The sequence below is a fragment of the Paramacrobiotus metropolitanus genome, unplaced genomic scaffold (assembly GCF_019649055.1).
Source record: "Paramacrobiotus metropolitanus isolate TYO unplaced genomic scaffold, Prichtersi_v1.0 Parri_scaffold0000011, whole genome shotgun sequence".
Lineage (NCBI taxonomy): Eukaryota > Metazoa > Tardigrada > Eutardigrada > Parachela > Macrobiotidae > Paramacrobiotus > Paramacrobiotus metropolitanus.
The window spans coordinates 293,261-306,398 of NW_026570231.1; the positions used below are offsets into that span (position 1 = coordinate 293,261).

Sequence of the window (13,138 nt, forward strand, 5' to 3'; positions counted from 1 at the left end):
GATGGTGAGCCCTAACCATTAAGCTGAATTATTACGTACAGCAATAATCAACATGCACTGTAAATCAACTACCAAATATTCAAAACCCAGAAATATGAATTTTCGACAGTTTATTCGTACTTCTGTAAACCGAAAAGATAACACTTTAAAATGTAAACGTATTGCCGATAACCTTGGCTAAGTCTCAACCAAAAAATTAAAAACTCATCAAAATCACAAAAATTAATACAGATCCTTTTCAAAATCGATACAGAGAAAAAATCATCGTTAAGCCTCTTTATCCAGATTCGAGGAGCGAGAACCGCGTGGTGTAGCCGGGCAAATAGTAATCACTGGAAATGCCGGATGCTGAGAAGCTTCTTCGTTTTCTTCCGAAATCTGCACATGCTTTGCGGCCCGTGAGAAAATTGATTTTTTCGATGTCCCTAACAGTGCTTGCTCAACATGTGGATCTTTCTTTTTATCGGAACGTGACCACCTTCAAATAACAAACACCCTAATTAAACCGGATCGGTACCATCGCAGCCGGACTAAAATTAGCGCTCGGCGCTAGCTACTACATACGAGTAGTGTTTAAGCGTACGTACTCCAAGACACTAATTAAAACATCACACTGCGCAGTGTGCACACTCATGTTACACCGAACTACCAAACTGCAGAATCTTTGACAAGCACCACTACCGGGCAGAAAATGCATGATACTATCAGGAAATAACTAAAGAATCGCCGTATTAGTACATGCTATACCTTTTTGATTGCGAGGGACTTTTCTCTTCTCTTTTTCCACCAGGGGTTTCTGGTGATGCCGGAGATGTCGGACGAGAGCGTTCATTGGCCTCCTCCGGGATAGACACGGGAATCTTCATAATATGCCCATTAGGCAAAGGTACCGACACGTGACCAGTTGATTCCGATTCCGTTAGGCCGGGTTTGTGCTCGACTTCCTCCAGCACCTTCTGGGCGTCTTCTTTCTTTCTTCGCGTTATTTCCGGCATAATATCATCCAGCAATACCAATTCCTTTTGACGAAACACGAAATCCATCAGCTTCCGAACTCCCACAAGAGCCAACACCTAAAACGCCGATTACAATTAAATTCCGCACACAAAACAACAACAAAAAGCGGCGTACCATTAAAGGAAACAATATTGCAGACTCGTCGAAGCTCTTTAATACCCACAAAAGCGCCAAGCAGACTGTTTGAATAAAGGTGAACAAGTGAATCCGCTTAATTGGCACATGACGAAGATAAGCGTAGTCGGGCTGATATTTCATCGGCATCAATAGCAGTACCAAACGATCCACAAACTGCGCACATGTACAAAAATTTATGACTGCATTACAATATGAACTTAAGCATTTTTTAACCTTGGGCTTATCTCAGCCTCAGATCGAGTTTGGTTTATTTCTAATAAGGCTCTTTCGATTTTTTGAGTTGAAAATCTACGTACATATATTAGACTGTAAATGTTATATTTTAAAGCACTTGCTAGAAAAATGTAAACCATAATACGTTAGCCCAATTAGTTATACCTGAAGTCCACCTAGCGCGGATACGCCCATAAACAGAAAGACACCGTATAATACTGGCATCGGGATCCTCTGAAGAAACAACATTGTTCGTTATATCATACCATTAGGTATCATTGAGAATAAAACGTTAGCATTTCTACTGAAATACCGATAATAAAGGGGTCATGAATACTGATGCGCCAATAAAGAGATAAATACAAAGTGTTGTTAAGCGATTCTCTCGGACACTTTCGAACTGTGTAGCTTCTCCTGGCACTTTGACATCCGACTCTTGCTTCAAACTGCTGACATGATTGATCGACAACACTGTGGCCGCTACCATCCACGGCAATCCCATAACCGCACAGAAAACGACCGACACCGTCAACACCAACAGATCCAAATGATAACCACATCCCTTTTTGAGCTTATTCTCCGGACGATTGACAATAACGGCGGTTATTTGTTGATCCATAAAAATCAATATCACAGCAAAAATCGCCGGTATGATGGCCGCCACACTGGTCCAGTAGGGGTTCCGCCCGAATGGATGCACCAGCCAGGAACGCTCCTGATTCGTCGGCGTCAAACCGGATGGCACAATTAATTTAGGGGTGTCCAAGCCCAAAATGAAATCCACCAGGGACATTAGGATAATGGCCAGTGTCACGCTGAAGTCACTAACAATTTGTCGCACCTATTCCAGAGATAATACTAACCACAGTCTTCCCATTTGCTGAATTATGGTCTACGCTTGTGGTGTACTTAGCATCCCGCGTACAACAGTCTATAACTACATTCTCAACACATTAGCTTTTCACCGCATTATCATAATATTATCGGCTACTTGACATCGGCACTTTTATGCGTATTTCCAAAGTGGAGATTAATGCAACGTTATAATGAAAACGACTGATTGAGTACTGAGTAACAATCGGTACATGCTCTCACTGTTATCCTACTGATCCTACCTTTGTTGGAAAGTATGGTTCACTTCGAAATGCCTTCAACTTGTTGGCCAGTACAAACGTTCCAAAAAATAATATCACAGACAGGAAAAGGACATCGGGCACATATGAGCATCCAGATCCAGTTAACGTCCCGTTATTAACTTTGCAGTTACGCCTATCCAATCCATCCTCTCCGATTTTGCTTAATCCTTGCGTCATATTGCACCAACATTCCTCGTACACTGCCGGGCACGCTAGTGGATACGTACAAACATTCCTAGTCTTCCGCACGGCGATGAGATTCTCAAAGGATTCCACGATGAAAATAAATGATATAAGTGCGGCAAATCCCTCTTCGGTAAAGCGAGTTATGTAGCGCACCAAATAAGAGGCATCGGTGGCCACCATAATTAAAAGAAACAGTCCCGTCCACATTCCGATCCAAAATCGAACAGCCAAGTAGTCCAAGTCGTACGACCTAACAAAAGAAAAACGTGCTTATTGAACTGTAATCTAAAAAGCATCAATACTATAATAAACTAAATATCCATAAACCATTCCACGGTGGCCGCCCCACGTAAAAAAATGTTTTTCTTAACTCACGCGCAAGTTTTAGTGACGATTGTCTCGAAAATGAGCACAGGTCCGGTACTACCCATAATGATCAACTGTAACGATACGAGCAAAATTATTAGCAAAGATAATACTTAAATGAACAACAACAATTATAACATGTAGCATTATAACATATTATGTAACACTAAAAAATGTGTATTTGGTTACAACATAATACGGCGATCAAAAACTTGTTGTTTGTAACAGTTTCTTCAGAAGCACATAGCTAGTGTACATTACAGATGATTCCACGCATATAATACAACCAATATACAGATATGGTTGCTTTAAGTGTACCATATCTGTATATTGGTTGTATTATATGCGTGGAATCATCTCTAATGTACACTAGCTATGTGCTTCTGAAGAAATTATTATAGTGGGATATAGTCCATCAATTTACCGGTTGTCCGGAAAAGAACGCCCAAAGTATACCAACAATAGCCGCGGATAATAAGCTTTCCATGGCAGCCTAAAAATATCATTGCAGTGGTAATTTCATTAAGGATAGTAGGGCATTAATTATAACACGAAGTATCCTCAATCCCTCATCACCGACCTCTCTACAAACCGTATAACAAGAATTTAAAAAAACAGTTCTTTACCATATCATTTCCGGTACGCATTCCCAGCACGGCTCCAAAGGCCACAACCGGCGTAAGGGTTGCGAAGTACAAAAATATTGTGGCTGCGATGCTTTGTAAAGCAATGCCATCGCGAAAATCACTGGCATAAAAACGCGATTTTCGTTTAATATCTTCCACTAATCCACCAAAGAATCTGCAATAAAAGCTATCATCAATTATTTAAATCTTGACAGTAAGTACTTACTTACAGCATGTAATGCACAATATGGTACATTATGTACCATACGTACTGTGCATTATTGTACATGCTTATGTCGAGAAAATTTTATATCATATTCACCTTCCTGTCCGAGTGACCTGAACTTCCTCTTTCTTTTCTTCTACAGGCGACGATACGGCAAGTGACCCTTCAGCAGACCGTTTTCGATTTGGCTGAAAAAGACAGACTGACCAACAAGCATAAGGTCAACTAAACAAAACAACGGTACCTGAGATGGGAGCTTTTTGGGAGGCTCAATCCGAATCTGCAAAATTTGCAAAATGAAGCGTTATGGAACTTCTTCCACGTCGCAACGAACCACATTTGAGGTAGTGGTAAAATTTACATTATCCGGGTTACAATGCATATACGAGTACATCGAACTTCCAGAAATTGTGTTATGTTTTCATATGGCGAAATCATAAGTAACACACACAAATTATTTTTTTACAAAAGCAATGTGCATTTATCGTAGAGACCAATACGGCTGCACGTGAAGGATGCATTTTACTCTGTAAGTACCGAGCGTTAATTGTTCAGATACCTGCGGATCCCATTCTCCAGGCGGCAATACAGTTACTTCCCCGAGGAATTCATCAAGGCCATCAATAATTTCTTTCTTATTCTTTGCTCGATAGAGACACTGTTGAAATACCTGGAATCATGCACAAATCCATAGCAGGCTACCATAGAACCATCTGTGGGAGTACATGTTCTGCTTAATTTATTAATTTGTCTGATTCAAACGTACCAGGATTCAATTATTTGAAACATAATATTCTGAAGTACTATCTATATAACTACCGGTATCTCAATGCTTAGGCCGGTATGAACTGGTATTGCACTGTGATGTATACTAACTTCATCAGAGCAAAGAGCACCCATAGCCCGTCCGATCTCATGAAATCTGGCAGCGTAACCGAGCGGTCCCAGCAACAAGAATACAAATCGTGTAGGAACATTAACTTCACTGAGATTTCCCACGCAAATATCGTTGTGTATCCGCACGAAGCCACAAATCGGTCGAGGAACAAATTCCACTTCACCCACCAAAATCGTGAAACTCTCTGTGTTCGGTGGTAGCTTCCTTGTGAAGTGCAGATTACCCTAAATACATTAATTAATCTTTCTTTCAGCCTGTCGCGATACATCTTTTCGGAATTATTTTTAAATTTTCAGCTCAAAAGGTACTGAAATAATAAAAAAAATACAAATTATTAGACTTGAATAGTACTTACCTTTACAATTCGTGGGCAATTTTAAACGAACAAGGCATGCATGTGCAACTTAAACTGTGCAAGATAAGGGCTCCCAGGCTAAATGCATAACTGCGATAATTATGTTTTTGCGAAAATTGTGCAAAATTAATGGATGTTCTGATGTTCGCTAAAACTTTATGAAAAATTTATTTCATAATTACAAAGTCAGCCGCGCATGAAATACTGCCGTATATATTAAACTGACCCGACTGGCATTCCGGATAAGTACACCGTCGGAGCCATCTGTGCTGATCATGGACGCGGCGGACATCACGTTAGGAACATTATCACGGCGGAGATTATTAGGGAATTTTTCACTGAAATCACCGGGTCGACCTAATGGTCCCGCTGTTGCAGGAGGCACCCCTGCGGCGGCATCTGACATGTGTGTCATGCTAAAGATGCCCTGAGAAATGCTCCTTTTCAGGCCCGACAATTGTCGCATGGCGTATGACGTCCTGTAATCACCGCAGCCTTCAAACTGGTGCCGGTGCCGGCGTAGAAGTACATCTCGCACTTGATCGCGATGATAATCTTGCAGCATCCCTTTGTGGATCCACTCGTTTATGATAAGGTCACACAGCACCGGCAATGCCTGTATTCGAATTAATAATGCCAAAAAAGTCTTCCAGTAAAGTGTAAACCAAAGAACTGAGTAGCAGTATTTCAAATTTGAAAGGCAAATGCAATACTTTTTAACAAAGAGCACTTTAGAGACTAATGCGTTAAACGAATAGAGATTAGTATAAATTAGTATAGCGTTAAACGAGATTAGTATAAAAAAAAATGACTAACGCTTCAAAGTATTAAGAAAGATAGCCATAAAAACAGAATCACGTTTTTGGTAAAACCGCAAAACGTATATTCCTGATAAAATCCAAAAACAAAAAAGCAATTTAGTGAATACAGTAAAATCATTTTATTTAAAAAATTATTTTGAACTGTGTTGTCACAAGCGTTTGATCTAAAGACAACAACGTACCACAACGTCGGCTTCGAGTAACATGGCACTCTGACAAATAAACGAGCGTAATTCCAGCAGATGATGAAGCGAACCGGTAGCGACAAATGGCTTCGACCTGACAAGAAAGGTTTCAGATGGTGGTTTGTAACAGAACACAAGGGCACTTAGTCATTACAGAAAGCACCAAATATAGTACAAAACCCATTACCATCTGTTTCCGCCCTCCTCTACGTCTTCCTCGAATTTAATCCACCTATGAAAAGGCCAAATACGTGCGTGCATAATATGCTTCAATCATATTCATCAGGCACATAATCCGTTAATAATCAAAACCAACCTTGCGGTTTCTTTCCACTCCAAAGACCCGTCCTTGGCCGGACGTAATTCCTCCATTTCGCAAAACAAGGGATGACTGCTCGTGCCGTTCTGCGGCGTTTCTTCCACCATCTCATCTCCATCACCCAATGTGAACTGGATGCCAAATTGTGACGGTGCTATAATATAACAATTCAGTAATTTGCAATCTGGTTAAAAGGCTCTAACAATAACATAAAAAGGTCAATCTTAGCATTATTGCATATGTGGAGCACATGTGGTAAAAGTCCATATAGCTTACTAATTTGCTTGCAAGAAATTATCACTTTAAAATAGGTGAAATTGTGGGCGATTTTAAAAAGCTAGCCCAAGAGACAATAGCAAGCAGAGACGACCTAGTTGTTTATTTAAAAAACCTGCCAATAAACCAAGATATTTCAAACTGTCTGAAGTGCCGTGCAGAAAATTAAACCTTACCTATCGCCAGATTTAAATTTATCGACAAAGAAACTGCAGAATTATGATGTTATAATAACGACTAATTTTTTAGGATTTATTTGAATGATCATAAGCAAATCAACATGGCATTTGGAAAACTGTAAACTAAAAAAATATAAAACTGTTTATATAACTGTTTATTTTGGAGGTTAATTTGGTAGCCAATTGCAGTCGGTATCTGGTACAAGTACTGATGGTACCCGGTGAGAGCAAGCGTTTTTAGGACGTTATGCCGGAATACTGCATCTGATCATGATCGAACAAACATATAATAACGATACACAAGAGCCCACGACGGCAGTAAGCGCTTACTTACCATGGTTAGCGTTAATTGCATAATAAACTACTTATTAACAGTCAGCAGTGCTTAAAATAACACTTTCCACCGTGTGTTGGAGGGAAAATATACCCTGACAAGAGAAAATACACATGAATAATACCACGCACGTGTGTACACTTGTCTGCAACGTCAACTCTTCAACCGGCATAAAATATTAGCATTCAGAAAGTTGAATGAATGCCTGCCGAACCGATGCCCATAAAGGAAGTACTCATCCAAATTATAAACAGTTTGAAAATGCTTTATCATCGCGCAAAAGAACACAATAGAAATCAACCAAAAGTATTTTCGCTGGCTTCCGACTGGTTCTGGTAAATTTTCTGCACAAACATTTTTTCACATTGAATCACGAAGTCACAGTTCACCGTCAGTACAAGATTAACCAAAAACTACTTATGACCAAGCAGAAACAGTTGCGAACGTTAAGTAAAACATTATTCACTGAATCAATTATCGGAAATAAGAAATCAGGTTCGGTTAATTTACAGCCGATATCAACAATCAATCGATTTTATGTAAAGTAAAAAACAGCTTTACTGTGTTAGCGTGTCGTACAGGAAAAAGTTTTTCCGATGTTTAAATTTTGTTTCGGTTTCACCACTTCCAGTCAATTACCAGTACGTAACAGCATGTCTGAATTTCGACAACCTAATTATAAACAGTGCCAAACTAACGTTAAAAGTCTTTTATATGTAATACAAACGTTCATTGACGGATTAATGTCAAATCCGCTCTAATAATGTTTTTAAGTACTGGACGAAAAAATAAATTTAGGTGCTTGTTACATTTTATCCATACGCATCATATGGCCTACAGACGGGTACCGTAAATAAGCAGACACACACACGGGTTATGATTAGCTAAGGAGCTTACACGCCGCGGTTTCATCCGCCGAATGTAATCCCTTCCTCGATCCTCCTCGCTGACGGCGACTAATATGTTGAATATCGCCCACCGCTGATGAATAATAACTTGCACCATGCGCAGCATTGGCGGCATCAGTCGGTATCCCTAAATACAGGGCGACAGTGTAAAAATATTGTGCAACACACTGCAACAACAAGGTACACAGGAAAACATTACGGGATGATGGATTATGCGGTGCCGACGATGTTGCAGCCTTCCGACTGCCAGAGCCGGAAACCGTACTGGCGACGTTGGCCGTTTCCATGTTGATCTCCACAGAATCCCGCACCTTCATTATGCTATCGTGTGTCCAAGTTTTGGCATAAAATTTTTGGATGAAAAAGCAATAACTAAACGTAGTCACAACGGATTTTCCTGAGCAAGTGTTGCATTTCGGATACTCTGATGCAGATGCAGTCGAACGGCGAGTTACTTTGACACCAGTGGGACGCAAATTAATGACTGGTTATGCTGCAGCGGCAAGTATGTGCTGTATAATGAACAATTCATTCCGTCGTAGGTTTCTTTGAAAAAACATTTCGAAGTACGAAGCTAGTAAAATGCATATCAAAACTTACGAAGCCAGACTAGTCTAATAACGCCAGATCACCGAACTGGTAAGTAATCATTCTTGTCTTTTTCTCAAAAGCGTCAATATGGTAGCCGCCACAGCGTAGTACTGTAGTCGCTGTAAAATACTGTGACGAACGCATTCGAGTACGTACCGGCAAAGATATGTGCGGGGAACGGGCCGAGCGGCTCTACGTTGCATTGTACCGTACGTACTGCCTACTCTATGACCATCTGTCTATTTCGCCGATCGATGGGCTTGCTTTGCTTGTTTATTGTCGTTCACGCAATCGATAATCCCGGCCAGCTTCTTCGGCTACGCTATTCAGATCTTTAGAATTACAAAATGTTGCACTCTGCGCTTGGAGAGTCATCGGATGGTAGAAAACAAATGCAGCGTACAGCACTATATTACAGCGTCTGCGTGGCGATTATCGCGTGTCCTCCCAATCTTTTGTAAGGCTTTTCTTAACAATTTTACGACTAAAGGACTACCAACACAGTAGGCTACACACTACGCTACCAGATTAAAACAGTTTTAAAATAAAAAATTAAACCGTAAGCCAACATTATTTAATACGAAAGCAACAAATCCGCCAAATCGCACACTGAAATTACGTTTCCCAAACAGTATAATCTCGGAATACCTGAAATGTTTTCTTTCGCAAAACATAGTACGGATGAATATCAGTGCTGCCAAGTTTTCAACACCCTAAGTATAAAAGGTCATGTATACCGGCTACTGTCTAGTGTCATACACCCGTACATGTTTCTTTCTTTATAATTACTGCTCCCCAACATCCTAAACACAGTACCTCTGAAACCGACAGCTCGCACGCTATCATCAAAATCAAAGACCAAGTGCGCAAAAGACGGAAATTCTGAACAATTATTCCTGTTCGTTAATGACAGCCTTCTTCCGCTCAGGAACATATGGCACAGCTCCAGGTTTACTGTGCGCTCGCCGGTTGGCTTCCTTCCGTTTCTTACTGAACCGACTCTCCTGGTTCTGTTTCTTGGCATTGTAGACGTGCTTGGGTAAGTGGCGGTGACGTAAAATGCGTTTGACTTGCGGATGATGACCGTATTTCTCCTTTAGCTTCTCACTGTAGCGAAATGCAGCGGTTTCTCTGGGAGCCAGCTACAACAGCCGACAACCAATCATTCTCATGGCATGTACAGTGCTATCGCGTCAATTTATCTGAATAAATTCTGCACACCCAGTGTATACATTTCTGACAATAACTATGGATTAAATAGGGCGCGAGTTCTAAATTTAATACTGTACACAAAAACCCGATATTGACCTGCAGCAACTATGGGATATTTACTTTGATATGTGTGTAAAAAGGATTTCTACGCCCGAATACTAGCCAGATAATCAAACCGCATTGAGAAAAAATTCGAATTTAATTATATCAACGATACGCGTGTACAGAGTTATAGACCCAGTCCTAACCACCAGCGAGGCTCATCCAGAACTACTGAATACATTAATGCAGTCCGCATAATTTCATATTCCCAACAGCGCTAGCATAAGCTAATAAGAGCATCGGTACAGTATGAACAAATCAATAATTAGAACGAAAATCTGAAACACTCACAATAACTAAAATAATAATCTCATCTTTCAGGTAAAGCAATAGCTGCCTGTACATTTATAGATAATTTCAAATTGCTACGCAAAGAAATGTCAGGACTTACGTAACCAAGTTTCTCCGAAGCGTGAGATTTCCATAGACGGATATTCATTTCATCCGATCCCGAAATAATGAAACGATTATCGCGACTATATCGGATGCTAGTGACACGCTGCATTCTCTTAGTGTGATAGATCTCCCTGTGGTTAGAGTTGACGTCATCAGACCATAAATGACACCAAACACCCAATTTTCCATTATATCGTGACAAAACAATTTCTTACCGACTATGGCCTTTTTCGACGGGAAAAATACGTATGGTCTTATCGTAACTGGCTGTCACGAACTCTTTTCCGGTTGGGGAATAATCCAGATCCAGTACTGCCAAAGAAAACGGTGCAGAATGACAGCTGAATCTCATACGAATTGCAACCCAATAACGCGTCTTCGGTGAACAAAACCATATCACAGATACAGTTAGTTAAAAAATTGCTAATTGCTGCTCATTTCAACCCCACAACGGTCACCTTGGCTAAAAAAATTAAGCCATCTCACCTGCTGAAACATGGTCGGAATAAACCATAGTGGGAGTCGAGAGGTTTCTCATATCAAAAGAATAACAGTTGTAGTCTTCGTTGGCTGCGGTAAAGATATATGCTTCCATGGGATTCCAGCAAAGCGTGTTGGTTTTCATAGCGAGCGTAACCTGGCCAGAACAATTTCTATCCATACGGTTTTCATGTAACAACGAATATAATCAAAAAATATGTAATAACAACTAAAAAGACACTACTTTAACTTACCTTGCGCAACGGATTTGCCTGCCGAATATCATGCAGCACTATGCTTCGATCCGCAGAACAACTGGCGATAATATTGGTCTACAACGCCATCAATAACGGTCACGCGCGTTATAAGAATATCAATTCTTCAACCAACGATATCGCAATACGAACCTCAATGCAATTAAATTTCGCAGCATGAACAGAATCCGCTCCCCATGAGTACGAGCGGATAGGGTGAGAGCGCGCTTCATCCCAAATTTCCACAGCTTCACCACAAGTTGCATATTTGGAGTCGCTGTAATGATGGTCAATCGACAAAAGATTTGTCTGCAAAAAATAAAATTTCAAACAATATATCTTATCCGAAGGCAAAACTGAATGTCAACAAATAAAAATCTCCGGACACGAGAAATTTTATTAAGAAAAAATACTACCCAAATCATCCGTGCTCAGCATTTTTTTTAGATTACTACATACTTTTTGGTACATTCCTTTCAGCAGCAATAAATGTCATAATAAAAAAAAACAAAGGAGAATGAATAAGTACTTCACTTAGCGAAGAAAACAGCCATCCAAAAGTTTCTAACTCCAAAAGTCTTTCAGTACCTTGCTCATGAGCGTCCCAACGGGCTCAGCCAGATCCACCAAATCCCACTGTTTAATATTCTGGTCATCTCCCACCGAAAACACGAATTTGCCGTCGCTGCTAAAACACAGACCCCGCACAATGCCGCGATGCGCCTGGACACTTCGCAGACACCGCCGGTCCGCCAAATTCCACACACGGATCTAATCAACAAATAATCAAAAAAATACTGGAACGCCGCCAAGGGCTTCTCGCTCTTTGAACCTACTTCTCCATCGTACGCTCCACTAACAAGGGTCGACAAGCTCTGAGGATGACAAATAAGGCACTGGACACCGTCACGATGTCCGTCCAACGATCCGATAAATGGTTTTGCAAACAGTCGCTCTAACTTGGCTGAATTCACAGCACGAACGTATTCTCTGGCCGCTTCGAATGGATGTTGGGAAGGATCATAATTACGGGAAACTTAATAATCAACAGGAAAACCACCATCAGCAAAAGAAAGTTCAGAAGTTTCGAGTGATTTGCAGTTACCTTTTGGAATATCCCGTTTTGTTTCCGGCAAATACTGGTCTGGATTCCTACTGAGAATTTTTACCTTCATGACTGGATCAATTAGATGCTTCAGTTCTTCGAGCAATCATGCAGAAAAATTGTTGAATGACAGAATCACAAAATCAAAAAAACCATCATTTACTGATTAAAAACAGAAGGTGGTCTGCAGCAGTGAAGCAATTTTATAGATCACAAATTAAAATCTCAAATGCACTAAAAATGCCAGTGGACCTGTACAGGCTTTACTTGTTAATCATTAAGGTTTAACAGAAGAATAGAAACTGGCAGTATTCAACACACACTATAAAAAAGACACATACGTTTCACCTTGGGAAGAACCCTTAATTAACAGTAGATTAGAATCATTAGACAGCCATGAACTTGGGAACTTCAAAAAATGGGAAGCGAAACCGGAAATGCTGTTTGATTTAAGCATGGTGCCAAACACGTTCGGGTGGCGGTGGCGAGCTCGTCGAAGTTTTTGAATTTCGATACAACCATCTCGCCGGACCTCTTCGATCATCAGAAATGCCGCTCGAAATAATTCATTTTGTAAAAAATTTCATCTGCTGTCTGCTGGCCGTTTAAAATGAGGAATTAAAGGCGGCAGATAGTTTTAATTTCAATTATGACAAATTCTTAAAATAATTTCCTGTGCTGGTCTTTGCAAGAAGAGCAATCAATTAAATAGGAAATTTTTAAATCGCCTACGTAGTAGTAAGTATTTCTTCGGCGAAAGCACAAGAAGTGTTCGATCTGACTCCAGCCCTTTATTATCGTCACATGACTTGGCC

The 13,138-nt window shown here is 40.4% G+C and overlaps 2 protein-coding genes across 2 annotated transcripts; both read right to left on the reverse strand.

Annotated features, from left to right (window-relative positions):
• Window positions 1-95: 95 nt before the first annotated feature.
• On the reverse strand, window positions 96-9,102 carry LOC129583796 (sodium bicarbonate cotransporter 3-like). Its single transcript, XM_055475763.1, has 19 exons — window positions 8,383-9,102; window positions 8,173-8,310; window positions 6,484-6,640; window positions 6,355-6,399; window positions 6,165-6,261; window positions 5,388-5,777; window positions 4,785-5,030; window positions 4,468-4,578; window positions 4,153-4,188; window positions 4,005-4,096; window positions 3,683-3,857; window positions 3,481-3,549; window positions 3,066-3,130; window positions 2,484-2,940; window positions 1,682-2,209; window positions 1,534-1,602; window positions 1,132-1,308; window positions 748-1,073; window positions 96-478 (listed from the first exon to the last, which is right to left on the reverse strand). The coding sequence occupies exons 1-19, from the start codon at window positions 8,498-8,500 to the stop codon at window positions 268-270; spliced, it is 3,507 nt and encodes a 1,168-aa protein (XP_055331738.1). The 5' UTR covers window positions 8,501-9,102; the 3' UTR covers window positions 96-267.
• A 194-nt stretch (window positions 9,103-9,296) lies between these two features.
• Window positions 9,297-13,049, reverse strand: LOC129583797 (DDB1- and CUL4-associated factor 13-like). Its single transcript, XM_055475764.1, has 9 exons — window positions 12,324-13,049; window positions 12,055-12,254; window positions 11,807-11,989; window positions 11,372-11,527; window positions 11,219-11,296; window positions 10,971-11,121; window positions 10,700-10,796; window positions 10,480-10,615; window positions 9,297-9,916 (listed from the first exon to the last, which is right to left on the reverse strand). The coding sequence occupies exons 1-9, from the start codon at window positions 12,391-12,393 to the stop codon at window positions 9,665-9,667; spliced, it is 1,323 nt and encodes a 440-aa protein (XP_055331739.1). The 5' UTR covers window positions 12,394-13,049; the 3' UTR covers window positions 9,297-9,664.
• Window positions 13,050-13,138: the final 89 nt, after the last annotated feature.